Source organism: Notechis scutatus, chromosome 4 (assembly GCF_049901735.1).
Source record: "Notechis scutatus isolate UNSWTSFEM ecotype Mainland chromosome 4, rNotScu1.2, whole genome shotgun sequence".
Taxonomy (NCBI): Eukaryota; Metazoa; Chordata; class Lepidosauria; order Squamata; family Elapidae; genus Notechis; species Notechis scutatus.
The window spans coordinates 144,416,315-144,428,725 of record NC_142012.1 but is presented as its reverse complement, the minus strand read 5'-3'; the positions used below and the strand labels follow the sequence as shown (position 1 = coordinate 144,428,725).

Genomic DNA, 12,411 nt, shown 5'->3' with positions numbered 1-12,411 from the left:
ATTAGTTGGAAATAAGGAATTGAAATGACTTTGATATTTTTTTCGTGTCCCCGGCAACAATATTTAAGGTGCTTCAGTTGCTATCATTGCAAAGCAGTTGCAAGCAATTGCATTTATGAAACACAGTATAAACTATTGATTGTGTTTGCTGACTACATTCAGCAAAGTTCAGTAATTCTGAACTCTGATTTATTGTTAAAGATGACAGCCTAGGTAAATCTCAGATTAGAGGTTCATGGGCTGTAAATCACAGTGAACTTCAGGATTGTATGTCATATTTTTTTGGGTGCAGCCACAAGAAGATTGGATCTTTCGGTTTACTACTTATTGAATGGATTCATCTGATCCTAACTGTGGGTTCAGTAAAGGGTTACCATTTTATCTGAATTCAATCTATGATTTGGGAATAATTGACTTTGTCCATTTAGCTTCATGATCTTGATGCATAAATATGCTATTTTAATTGTTCCAAGCAACTTTATTTTTAGTGATTCAAAAGGGAAGATGAACAAAAGATTCTCTAGTCCAGTGGTGGCTAACCTTTTTCGGCTCCCAGAAAACAATGTGTGCTTCCCCCCACCACGCCCCTTGTGCTGCGCATCTCTGCACATGCAGGTGCATCTCCCGTGCACCCCCGGCCCCTGCACATGTGCGCCAGATACCTGATAATCAGCTGTCGGGCGGCAGCGTGCGCATGCACAGTGGGGCTCTTCCAGGTGACCTCTCGTGTGCTGGCAGAAGTGGCTCTGCGTGCCACTTCTGGTACATGTGCCATAGGTTCGCCATCATGGCTGTAGTCTATTGTGGCAATAATTGTACCACTTTTCAGCCAACTTTAGTTTCATAAGCCAACCCCCCCCCCAAAAAAAGCAAAACTTTTCAGCACTGCAATGTGCAAAAGAGGTTCTCTCCAATTTGATAAAAATCAGATTTTTCACAGTACATTTTCTAGGATGCCCACATTAATCCATTTTACTGAGTTCACTGAATTCACTCAGTGCTGATGTTAGTAATCATTGGCCTCCTTTTCCATGTTTCTCCCTTGTCTGCTTAAAAATCAGAGGGGGGGTGGTTTCTTCTTTTGAGGAGCTTTTCTTCTTTTTGCTTGGTGCTCCATGAATCTAGAACTCTGATTCTTGACTTGGATTGTTATTCAAAAAAATACAAAATAAATGGGTATTTCAAGCCTGAGCAAATGTTCAGAAATCTTCTCCCCTGACGTCTTTCATTCTCTGTTCTTTAGAATGCTCTGGGTACAGAGATTGGCCAGACAATTTTGTGAGCCTTTGAAAGGCTACCCATTAGCTACTAACAGCCATGCCAAGGATCGCTAGGGATGTAGCTCCTTTGCAAAGGAATCTCTGACTTGGTCCTTTGGGAGTTGTTGCCTTTATTTTCTGCCAGTAGTCAACAGAGGTGGGAGAGAAAGAGAGCCATTTGACGTATGTTTCTTTAAAGGAAATTTTCACCAGGAAGTAGAAATCTTAACAGGAAGGCCATACAGGTAGTCCTTGACTTATGACCACAATTGAGCCCAACATTTCTGTTGCTAAGTGAGCCATTTGTTAAGTGAGTTTTGCCCCCATTTTACAACTTTTCTTGCCATAGTTGTTAAGTGAATCACTGCAGTTGTTTAGTAACATGGTTGTTTCAGTGAATGCGGCTTCCCCATTGGCTTTGCTTGTCTGAAGGTTGCAAAAGGAGAATCACATAGTTCTGGGACACTGCAACCATCATAAATATGAGTCAGTTGCCAAGCATCTGAATTTTGAGCATATGTATGACCCCAGAGGTGCCACAACGGTTGCAACAGTGAAAAATGGTCATAAAGTGCCGTTGTGGTTTTGAACAGTCAACTAAATGAACTTAGTGAGGACTACCTGTATCATTCAGCAGGACCTGTCCACCTGAAGGAAGCAGTGGAATGCCAAAAGCAGCTCTGCCATTTATCTGTAGTAATAATTTACTATAATGTATGCATTTTCTTGTGATTCAGATAAAGAAATTGAGTTCAACATTTCTGCTTCTTCTTTTCTTTTCTTTTTTGCCTTTCAGTGGAGTCCTTTAATCCTCAATCCCAGTTATACTATCATGCATTTTCTAGGAGCCACAAAGGTAGCTTTTATTTAGCATGCAATTTTGCACTGGCTGGGTGCCTTTCCACTCCCCCCTCCCTTTTTTGGAGGGTTTTTGAATCGCATGATCTCTTATTGCCATAGTGCTTTATTTTTCATCAAGCATTTGAAAATGTGTGCTGCTGCTTTGAAGGTCCCGTGTGATAAAATGACATGCTTTTGGGCCGGGCTAGCTTCTCACCTAAGGAAAGGTCTTGCAAGCTTATCATATGTATGCCATTAGGAAGTGTCTTGTAAAATCCCTTTTGCTTCTAGGCAGGCTGCCTCTTTTTTTTCTTCTTATACATGCATGAACTCATGGTGAGCTTCACCTTTTTTGATCAGCTAGCTGTGGACTTGCTTCATTTGATGGCTTTCCTTGATTTGCTTGGGATTTTCTTACCAGTCACTGCTCAGATAATATGTGCAAATACAGCAATGTAGAAGTTCCTTTATGTAAAACAGGCCTTTCTCCTCTCCCCCACAAAACATCTCTAGATCTTTTCTCCTCTCCCATTTTCTTTTTCTTTTTTTTTCCAGAACAAGCAACTAATAGGACTCCGAGGGCTTTTTCATAAGAACTCCAAACATAATTCAGTAGAAAACAGCACAAATTATATCCGGAAAAGGTCGCTTGGGGACCGAATCCTTCGACGCACAGCCAGCGCTCCAGCAAAGGGCAGGAAAAAGAGCAAAATGGGCTTTCAAGAGACCACTGACCTTAAGGAAAGTGTATCTGATACGTTGGACTTGAAAGAGAAGGAGGGAGGTTTCAGGCAAACAAGCAGAAGTTTACAATTGCGTCCCATCTCCATGCCAGTTGAAAAATATCTCCTGGCGGGATTGCCACCACCAGACCACGATGCTAGTGGAGTTGTTGAAGTTACCAAAAGTGAAAGTACATCTGGTGAGTGCCCACTAAGAGGCTTTCAGGAATAATAAATTTGAGATCTTTTGATCAAATCATTCTGTGCTTGTTGCTTGAAAATTAGTCTAGTAGGATGTACAGACATGTATACATAAACACCGGGCTTACTTGTATACCTAACATCCTATTTCCTTTTGAAAGAAGGCACATGGCCCAGAAAAGTGGTGAGTAGCAAGCAAAATAAATTAAATTCATGATAGGAATGGAAATCTCACTAATTCTAATTCACAACAACTTTGTTTATTGTACCTCTCCATACTTTTCTGTCCTTGCAAACCATCTCTGTTTCTACGATATCAATTCATTGCTTTTTGTTCTGTAAACTTCTTAGCTCTCTCTTTTTGACAGTCTCATTAACTCCATGCAACCACTACAATCTTACCCTTCTCCTTCTTCTTACTACTCACTCTTTATATATTTGTTTTGAAATATGATCTTCATTCATTCTCTCTATATGACCAAATCGCCTAATTGCATTTCTTCTATTAGTCTTTCTCTTTTTTAATCAAGCCACATTCACTCATTACCTATTCATTCTTGAATCCACCTCAACTTTTTAAATATCCCTATTGCCATACATAAATCTCAATTCCATATAAAACAATGGACAGAAGTATACTTCACATACTTCCATTATCTACTACCATCCATTTTCTTTACCAACATTTATATGTCTTAAAATGTTTCCATTTCCCCATCTTTACTAAATGTTCTCCCAAAGTATACAAATTCATCTATCTGCTCTAATTTTTCTCCTTCGTGTACTTAAAACTTGCAATTGTTACTCCATTTTATGTGTCAATTTTAGCTGTGTTGATCTACATTTTCAGATCCATATTGCCTTTTATATTATATAGTCTAGCTAATATTCACTGCAAATCATTCAAAGTGTCAGTCAATAACATGGCCCTCTGCATATACATTTGCAGCTCTCAGAAACACCCCTCTATTTTTAACCACAAACACTAGATTTTCCATATGTTGAAGTCAGACTTTCAATAGAAGCAGCAGCTTGGGTAACCACAAGCATTTATTATAGATTAATCCATCGATACTTTAAACAGCCAAGGAATATCATAAAGTCTTATTCTCTGCTCGGTGTTGAAGCCATGTTTTATTCTCACACGTTTTACTTCCATCATAGATTGCTCTTATCACAGTCAGCAATAAACTTTCACCTCCATATTTTTGCCAGGTCTTTGATAATTCACAGTGTCTATAAAGAGCAGTCTGCTTTATAACCTTGAAAATCTAGACTATATTTTAAATGATACTATAGGCAAAGGGAAAAGAAAATATTTGTATATTATTAACAATACATGAATCTTGCTGATGCATGGAGTACACGTTTTGGATGTTATAATTCAAGAGTTCTGATAAATATGCCTCTTGTTGCAGATGGTGTTTTAATAGAGCTATTTTATTCTCTTTGTTTGTCATGTTCCTTTATAGTACAAATCTGAATAGGAATACATCTGAAGGTAATTCCACACGTCTAGATTATGATACCTCATTGACTTTCTTTATACAAATATTACATCATGATTGCAGTGATGTAATAAAGCATTGAAGAAAAACTTCAGTGAAATACCTCCCACTGTATATTTTTTCCATTTCTTCACATCACATGGATAATTTGTAGTAAATGCATAATTAATTTCTTTTCCACAACTGTGACTGATTTTACATTCTCCATTTCTCTGTGGATAAACTAATCATAAGCAAGTATGGTAATATTTATAATCAAATTTTTGTTTTTGTTTTCTGTTTGAATTGATTTAGCAGAAAGCAGAAACAATACAAGTGAGGATTGTTCAAATGCAAAGAAAACCATCACCTCTTCCGAGAAAAAATCATGTTTTATGTACCAGCTTAAGAAAGATGTACCGAAGTCTGGTCCATGTGATACACTTTGTCCTGATGAAAAAGGAGAAAGCCTAAACTTTGCAATTGGGATAGCAGAAACCTATTTCTCCACTGAGTATTGGAAAAGTAATCTTCCCAATGAATTTGTTCATGTAAAGGAAGACCTTGAAAGAAAAAAACATGGAGACATAAGCTACATGGATCCAAAGACATTGGAGATGACTGCACTTTGCAAAGAAAAGCAGAAAATAGCAGATGAAAAAGCTAATATGGAATCCTGCCCGATTTTAAATACAACAGTAACTAATGTGTGTGGCTTTAATTGTACACCATCTATCCCAGATAGTGTCATTTCTTGTCTGATTAATGAGGTCTCTCTAGCTGACGAGAGAGAAAGGGATAACTCTATCTCGAAGCTGATAGAGCAAGTTGATGTCACAAGTGACCAAACTGACTTAATTCTCGTTTCAAGTCCCTCTAATATTAATAAAGAGAACAGAAATCTACCATGTACATCATTGAATGAACAAAGCATCGTTTTGGATGATAAGTCCTTAAACTTAAAATCAGCTGGATCAGCTTGTTCAATTGGTTCAAGAGCAGAAAATACCATAATATCCACCCCTAAGACAACAGGGTGTTCTCTGTACACAATTATCCACGAGGCTTCTGTTTCTCCAGTTTCTCAGTCTGCATTAATGGATACATCTATTTGCAAAAATACAACCAAGGATGCAAAAGACAGTTGCGTAAATGAGGATGCCAAACACACTTCCTGCATTACACCTGTCACCATGCAGAAAGCAAACCCTAAAAGAAAATGTGGAACAAACTGGGAATTTCTCAGCAATAGCAATTCCTATACTTCTGACATACAGAATACCATAGTTGTCCCAGTCACTTGTGCAAATTCTACAGGTAGTAGCCTAATGGAAATTGATGGGGAATTGCAAGACCTCTTGATAACTGCGTTTGAATATAAGATAGAAGATATGAGCCAAGTTGCTTCTCCTCTGAAACTTAAGCATAGTGAGGATACATTATACTATAACAAAACTATATGTGAACCCCTAAAGAACATGGACTTTCCCAATGAAAACCTAGCTGAAGATTTAAAGTTCAACAATGGTAAGAATCAGTGTTTTCCATACCCACATCAGCAGAGGTTTGAACTTTTGTACAATAATTGTTTGCAAATTTCAGATGCACAAAATGAATTGTTAAATATTCCTCAATCAGCCAGCATCAATGCTGCTCTTAAGCCCAAAAATGTTTTGCCTTCACCCTTTCCTGGAGCTCAAAAGCAACAGAGCCCTTGTAAATCAAAAAGTCTTGGTGATTTAACTTCAGAAGATATCTCATGCAATTTTGAAAGCAAGTACAAATACATTAGTAGAGGTTTTATTACATCTGGTATGAGAGACAATATGGTGGCCACTCTGAAGGCCAAGAAACCATCAACTACAGACATTCTGACTGAACAACTGCGAAAACTTGTGTCTTTTGATCAAGAAGAAAGTTGCCAATCATTTTATTCTAAACAAAATGATGACTGCCCAAAAATGCTGGTCAGAAAACTGTCATCCAGAAGTCAGAGTAGAGTGAGAAATATTGCTAGCCGTGCCAAGGAACGACAAGAAGCCAATAAACAAAAACCTTCCTATGTTAGCAGTAATGTAACAGACATAGTCCTTCGAAATAAGCCCCCAGTACCGCCTCATATCATCAATAGGCATTCTACTGGATCTTATATAGCAAGCTATCTAGATAACTTCAACACAGATGACCTAGAAAGCAGAGGGATCCCAGAAGGTGCCTGTTCATCTTTGCATTTGGGGTACAGTGACCGGTTTTGTACAGATGACACTCTTTTAGAGACCAAGCCAAATGAAAATGACAAACCAGAAATCTATTTTCTCCTAAGACTATAAATTGTAAAAATGTACATCTTCATTGTTTACAAGCTTTCTTGCTGAATGAAGGATTATCAGTAAGCAGTGCGTTCATTAGCCTTTCAATTACTCAGATTTTTTGGGGGTATAGCTTGAACCGTGTAATTAATTATTGTGTCCATTTTGATAAATGTTTATGTAAATAGATGTGGCAATATTCATGTATTTGTTTTCCCTTTTTTGAGAATTTTGAGAAATGCCATGTTTGCTGCATTTTTGAACTTCTACAGATTTTTAGAGTAATTATCACCCATCATATAATTCTCTTCCTGAAGAATTAATTGTTTTTAATTTAATGCCTTTTCCAGGTTAAACAAAATGTAAGATATCCTAAATTTAAATTTCATACCTTCCATATTTATTAGATAATAATATATTTCCTACACTGAGGGGGAACATTCTTTCATAAACTGCAGAAACTTTCATTTTTACAAATTCTGTAGTGTTTAGTAGTTTGCTGGATTGTGTATCCCATTTCTTCTTCTTCTGTTGCTGCTGCTTTATTTATTTCAACTAGACTCCCAAGAAATCCAGTTCTTCCCTTAATTGTTTTCAGCAATACAAGTGATGATTTAGTGTGATTAAGGATTATGTGATTTGTTTTCTATATCATTTCATTGTAGATATTTGATTGTTTTGATACTGCTATGTTAGAGCACAGTAAATAGTGGATATTGTCCCAAATAATATCCTCTGGAGTGATGTAAAGATTTGTGCTTCTTTCTTTGGCTGTTTAAATTAAGTGGCGCTGTGATGTCAAAGAGCTCATGAGTTCAATTGTTTTCTGTTGTTGATAATGAGATTAAAAGAAAATCCAGCAAAGGAGTTGCCAAAGTTACTTTGCCAAACCTTGTTATGCAAGCAAAGCACCCCTGCTCAAAGCATTAAAGCAGCTGCATCCTCTAGCACAGGGGTGTCAAACTCATGGCATCACATTGCCGCCACGTGATGTTTTTCCCCTTCACGGAGCTGGGGTGGGTATGGCCTGAGTGTGATGCATCTGGCCCATGGGCCGCCAGTTTGTCACCCCTTCTCTAGCAGGTTCACACAGTAACTTTGAAGACAAGTTCCAGCTGTCTCTACATGGCAGTCTAAGTTGAAATGTTGCCACTGTTGCATTTGTACCTTCAAACAATTGGATAGTGAGCATTCCAGAGGATGTGGCTGTTTTATCCTTTAGGCAAAAATACCTTATTCATCTTAATACTTTTGGCATAGCTCTATGGAAGATTAATGTTTTTAAAGAAATATTTCCTTTGTTCTTAAAGGACATATTTATAATTTACAACTATATCACAGTAACCCACCATTGCAATTTTGATTTGAAATTTCATGCTAATTAAATAATCCATTCACAGAAGTCAGTACAGATGTAATATTACTTAATTTCTTAATAACAGCATGCTACAAATTCTTCCTATATTGTCCTTATCTTTAACCATATATAATGTTCCATCTGATATAGCTGTGTTTAACTGAACCAGAATTAGCCAATTGCTGACATTGGAATTTGACAACAAAATTCTAGTTTTCTAGTTCCTGATTTCTAGAATACTGTATGGGGAAGGGTCAATAAGAATGAATGTTATGTCTTCCTAAACTATTCTGTGCACAGATTCTATTTCTTTTGAACTTTTGACTTAAAGGTAAGGTTGAAGAAATTTTGCTTTTCATGTATTTATTTTCTGTATTTGGCTATGAATGTACTTAAAATGCAGTAGCAAAGTGGTATGCAATAACATAACTTCACATATAGAAACAAAAAAGCTTCATCTTGCTGTGGCTTTGAGACAAGGGCTTTTTCTAGTTAATGCTAAGGGTGGAAGAGAGTCATAATGAAATCACCTCAATATTATGTAGCAATGTTTTAAGTTCTTCTGCATTCTGTAATGAGAAATCTTGTTCAATGTAAAAGGTATGTACACCTTTTTTGTAATATAGGATATTATTTGTATTCATGAAAGGGAAACCTTAAATAAATTTGTAATACCCAAATATGTGCTTCTGAGTGATGAAGTAGAGTAATGCTGTCAAGTAAATGGAAGTTTATAATGGGAAGGCAGTTGTTATTTACAGATCTTTATTCATGGAAAATACTATTTCCAATTCACAAAATTAATGTAACTTTTTGAAGCCTATTTGTATGTGTCTGTGTTTATATGTTTAAACTGAAACTTGAGAACTATTGAAATAAACCTGCATATTATTTATATTGTTAACATGTCTATGAGGCAAACTATAGTCAAGGCACAAGGCACAAGACAAAAAGTAGTCCTCAGGGAAGGCAATGCAAGGCAAAAGGCACAACTCAAAGCTGGGGGGAATGTAAGCTAAAACAAAAAACTGTTCTTGGTAAAGACAGCTTCTCCTTAAGTCAATCTACTCCAGCTGTTCCTTGTGAAGGAGGGCTACAGCAACCTTTTCCTGAATAGCCTTGCATCCTTCTCTGAACTTGCCCATGCTCCGCTCTCCATGTCCTTTGAGGAGGCAGCTGTTCTTCATCAGAGGGGATCTTCTGCCTATCCGCATCATTGCTGTCAGCAGCCAATCCTCCCCTGTGAGGGCAGTCTGCTCTCTGTCTGGTCGACCACCTCCCCCAATGGCTTAGGAGCCTGGGACAACATCGTCCTCAGCCTCTGGCCTCTCCAAAGGAGACATGCCATCCCCATTGGATGGTCCTAGTTCAACCCTTCTTCCTTCCTCCTCCAAACCAAGTTCTGATGGGTCCATGACAGAAATAATATTTTTTGCTAAAGTGGCAGGTTTGTGACTGAGTCACAGTCTGGGAAAACTTGCATGATGGGCAACTGCTCAATTTAAAAAAAAGTAAGCTCCTGGAAGGCCAACTCTAGTTTTATGAAGAGGAAATTAATTTTAAATAGAAAAACATTTATAGCTGTTCCTGGCCATTTATTGTTTAAATGGAACATTCAGTCCTGCAAGCCTGTAATTACTCAGGTAGAATACCATTTCAATGTAGTTATTAACATATTTCCATCATTTTGTTTTAATAGATTCTCCTTTTAAAGCACATCACGCCTACTTTCCTACTGGTAAATGCAATTTTGTTTTAGAAAATTGCAATGCATCATTGTTGATAACTATTTGTTTATTTTCTATAGAACAATACTGTACCATTGTTTTAATCATTAAAAAAGAATGATGGGGTCCAGTTCAGAAACCAAACACTGAGTTAAAAGTAGTGAAGACTTCAAAAACATGAGGCAGGAAGGCCAGGCTAGATCCAGAAAGGCAGGGCAACATTTTTTTAAAAAAGTATAATTATTAGGGTAAAATGTCTAACATAACTTAAAAGAGCAGCTGCATTTTGACTTAACAAAAAAAAAAGGTAAAAGATTTATACTTGGGGAAGAAACATAAAATAGAAACTAAATGTGAAGGAGCGGTCATTGGGGATATATTGGATGTGAATAATATATAAATCTGTCAAAATAGGCCAGTGAAGGTTTTCTTCCTTTGTCTAGCACAGAGAATGGATTGCTTGCAACTAAAGAGACCAGAGAGAAAAGACCAGGACACCTGATGAAAAACCTTTTTTCTACCTTCTGTCTGGAAATAAAAAAGGACATAAAGTTTCAAAGCAAAGCTAATTTTGAGAGGAGCATAGTGCAACAAAAACCAAAGTAGACAATCTGAAAGCAATATAATTAAATAAATGAAATAAAATTTTTAGACAAAGTACTTGATCCTACTGAAATCAGGACACAGCACCAAACACTAGCAATTCAAGAGGAAAATTCTTCAAAATTCAAGTACAGTAGGCATACATTTTATTCAATAACATATCATACCAAAGAAATTATGAAGATAACAGGTTGCTAAACAGAACAACAAATGAAACCCAGGTAAGTAGAACTAATTAACTAATCAATCCAATTTTTACTTATATTGATCTTCTACAACTCGGTGCAAAGAAAATTGTATTTTTTCATCAATTCTAGATCTTTTTGAAAATTGTAATTAAGATTGTAGCACTTAGCTCTATTATCTTGGGAAAGAGTACAGAGATTTTTCTCTTTCCTCTCTTGGTAAGGCAGAATTATCTGACAGTAATAGAATATGACAAAAGCAATCAAAATTATACAATTGCAGACTAAATCATATCTGAGCATGGCTATGCATTTGCCTATAATAGGTTATGAAATTGTTAGGAGGAAAATGATTAGAAAACCAGGATAGAGAATATGTATATCATTTGACATCTCTCACAAACTGAAAATTAAGATGTGTTGCACTTCATAATTAACTTCTAAATATCCTGTTTTGATGGGATCTGGTGTGCAACATGAAAAGAATAGTAGGAGAATACCCTGGAATTGGTTTGGTTATGGCTTGAGTTCTTGTTACTTGCAAGCCTGTTTAATTCACATCAAATCTGTCCTCCTTTTAGTAGTAATCAAGAGGGCAGGCTGTGGATTCCTCCCCTCCATCATGTTGGTTTGGAAATAATCCTCAATAATTGCTCACTCACTCTGGAATAGTTTTCCCCAGTTTAGACTGCCCCTTTTTCTATTAATACCCCAAGACAACTGTCCTTTTCTCATTTTCCAACGAGATCCAACTTCAATGCAGGTAGTTGCTCAGAGAGGATATGGAGTCAGTTTTGATTATAAGACGCTTAGAATTTCTGTATTTGTTTTACTTGTCTTTGTGGCATGTTTTGTTCTATGAGCCACCTAGACTTTTTGTTTATGTTTATGTTTGTTTTGTTTTTATTTTTTTTAAGTTTTAAAATATACTAATGAGGATTTTTAATTTTATTTTACAATTTAAAAACGAGACGATTGACCAGAATTGCAAGTTTCCGTTATTAAAGCCAGTCATGGTAAAGCTTCTATTTACAACTGTGATTGAGGCAAAAATTTCTGTTGCTGAGCAAGACAGCTATTGTGAATTTTATTCCATTTTACAACCATTCCTGCCACAATTGTTAAGTGAGTCCCTGTAGTTAAGTTAGTAAAGTGAATCTGGCTTCCCCATTGACTTTGTTTGTCAGAAGGTCTCAAAAGATGATCAGATGACCACTTGCCAAGCATCCAAATTTTGATTGCATGACCATAGGGATGCTGCAACAGTTATGTGAGAAATGGTCATAACACACTTTTTCTCAGTGCCATTGTAACTTTCAGTAACTAAATGAATGATTATAAGTCAAGGCCTACAGAGGTGAAAGTCAACCACCTCGCACCACCTCAGGAGAGAGGGTAGGGACTATTTGAATTGGTTGGCCCCGCCCACCTTCTTCCTTTTAGAGACTGAGTCCCACCCCCATGCCCACCTGACTTCCTTTTAGAGACTGAGTCCCACCCCCATGCCCACCTGACTTCCTTTTAAAAAATGAGTCCCACCAAGCCACGCCCACCAAGCCATGCCCACAGAGCCGGTAGGGAAAAATTTTGAATTTCACCCCTGGAGGACTACCTGTATTTACAACTTTTCTGTGGAGTTGATTTCCTGATCTAGTCTGTTTAGTGGGGCCAGCATCAACGTTGCAAGTCTGATTGCACTGTACCTACTCTTCTTAAATTTC

The 12,411-nt window shown here is 37.1% G+C and overlaps 1 protein-coding gene across 7 annotated transcripts in view; it reads left to right on the top strand.

Moving 5' to 3' along the window:
• The window catches only part of PLCH1 (phospholipase C eta 1), a 132,691-nt gene extending 123,593 nt beyond the window's left edge, over window positions 1–9,098 (top strand). For 4 of the 7 annotated variants that reach the window (XM_087965222.1, XM_087965217.1, XM_087965219.1 and 1 more), the window contains 3 exons: window positions 2,056–2,115; window positions 2,655–3,021; window positions 4,825–9,098. In XM_087965222.1, the coding sequence (XP_087821348.1) occupies window positions 2,056–2,115; window positions 2,655–3,021; window positions 4,825–6,839 (2,442 nt within the window). In that variant the 3' untranslated portion in view covers window positions 6,840–9,098. The remainder of the gene's footprint in view (window positions 1–2,055; window positions 2,116–2,654; window positions 3,022–4,824) is intronic. The other 3 variants (XM_087965221.1, XM_087965220.1, XM_087965218.1) reach the window with 2 other exon arrangements.
• Window positions 9,099–12,411: the final 3,313 nt, after the last annotated feature.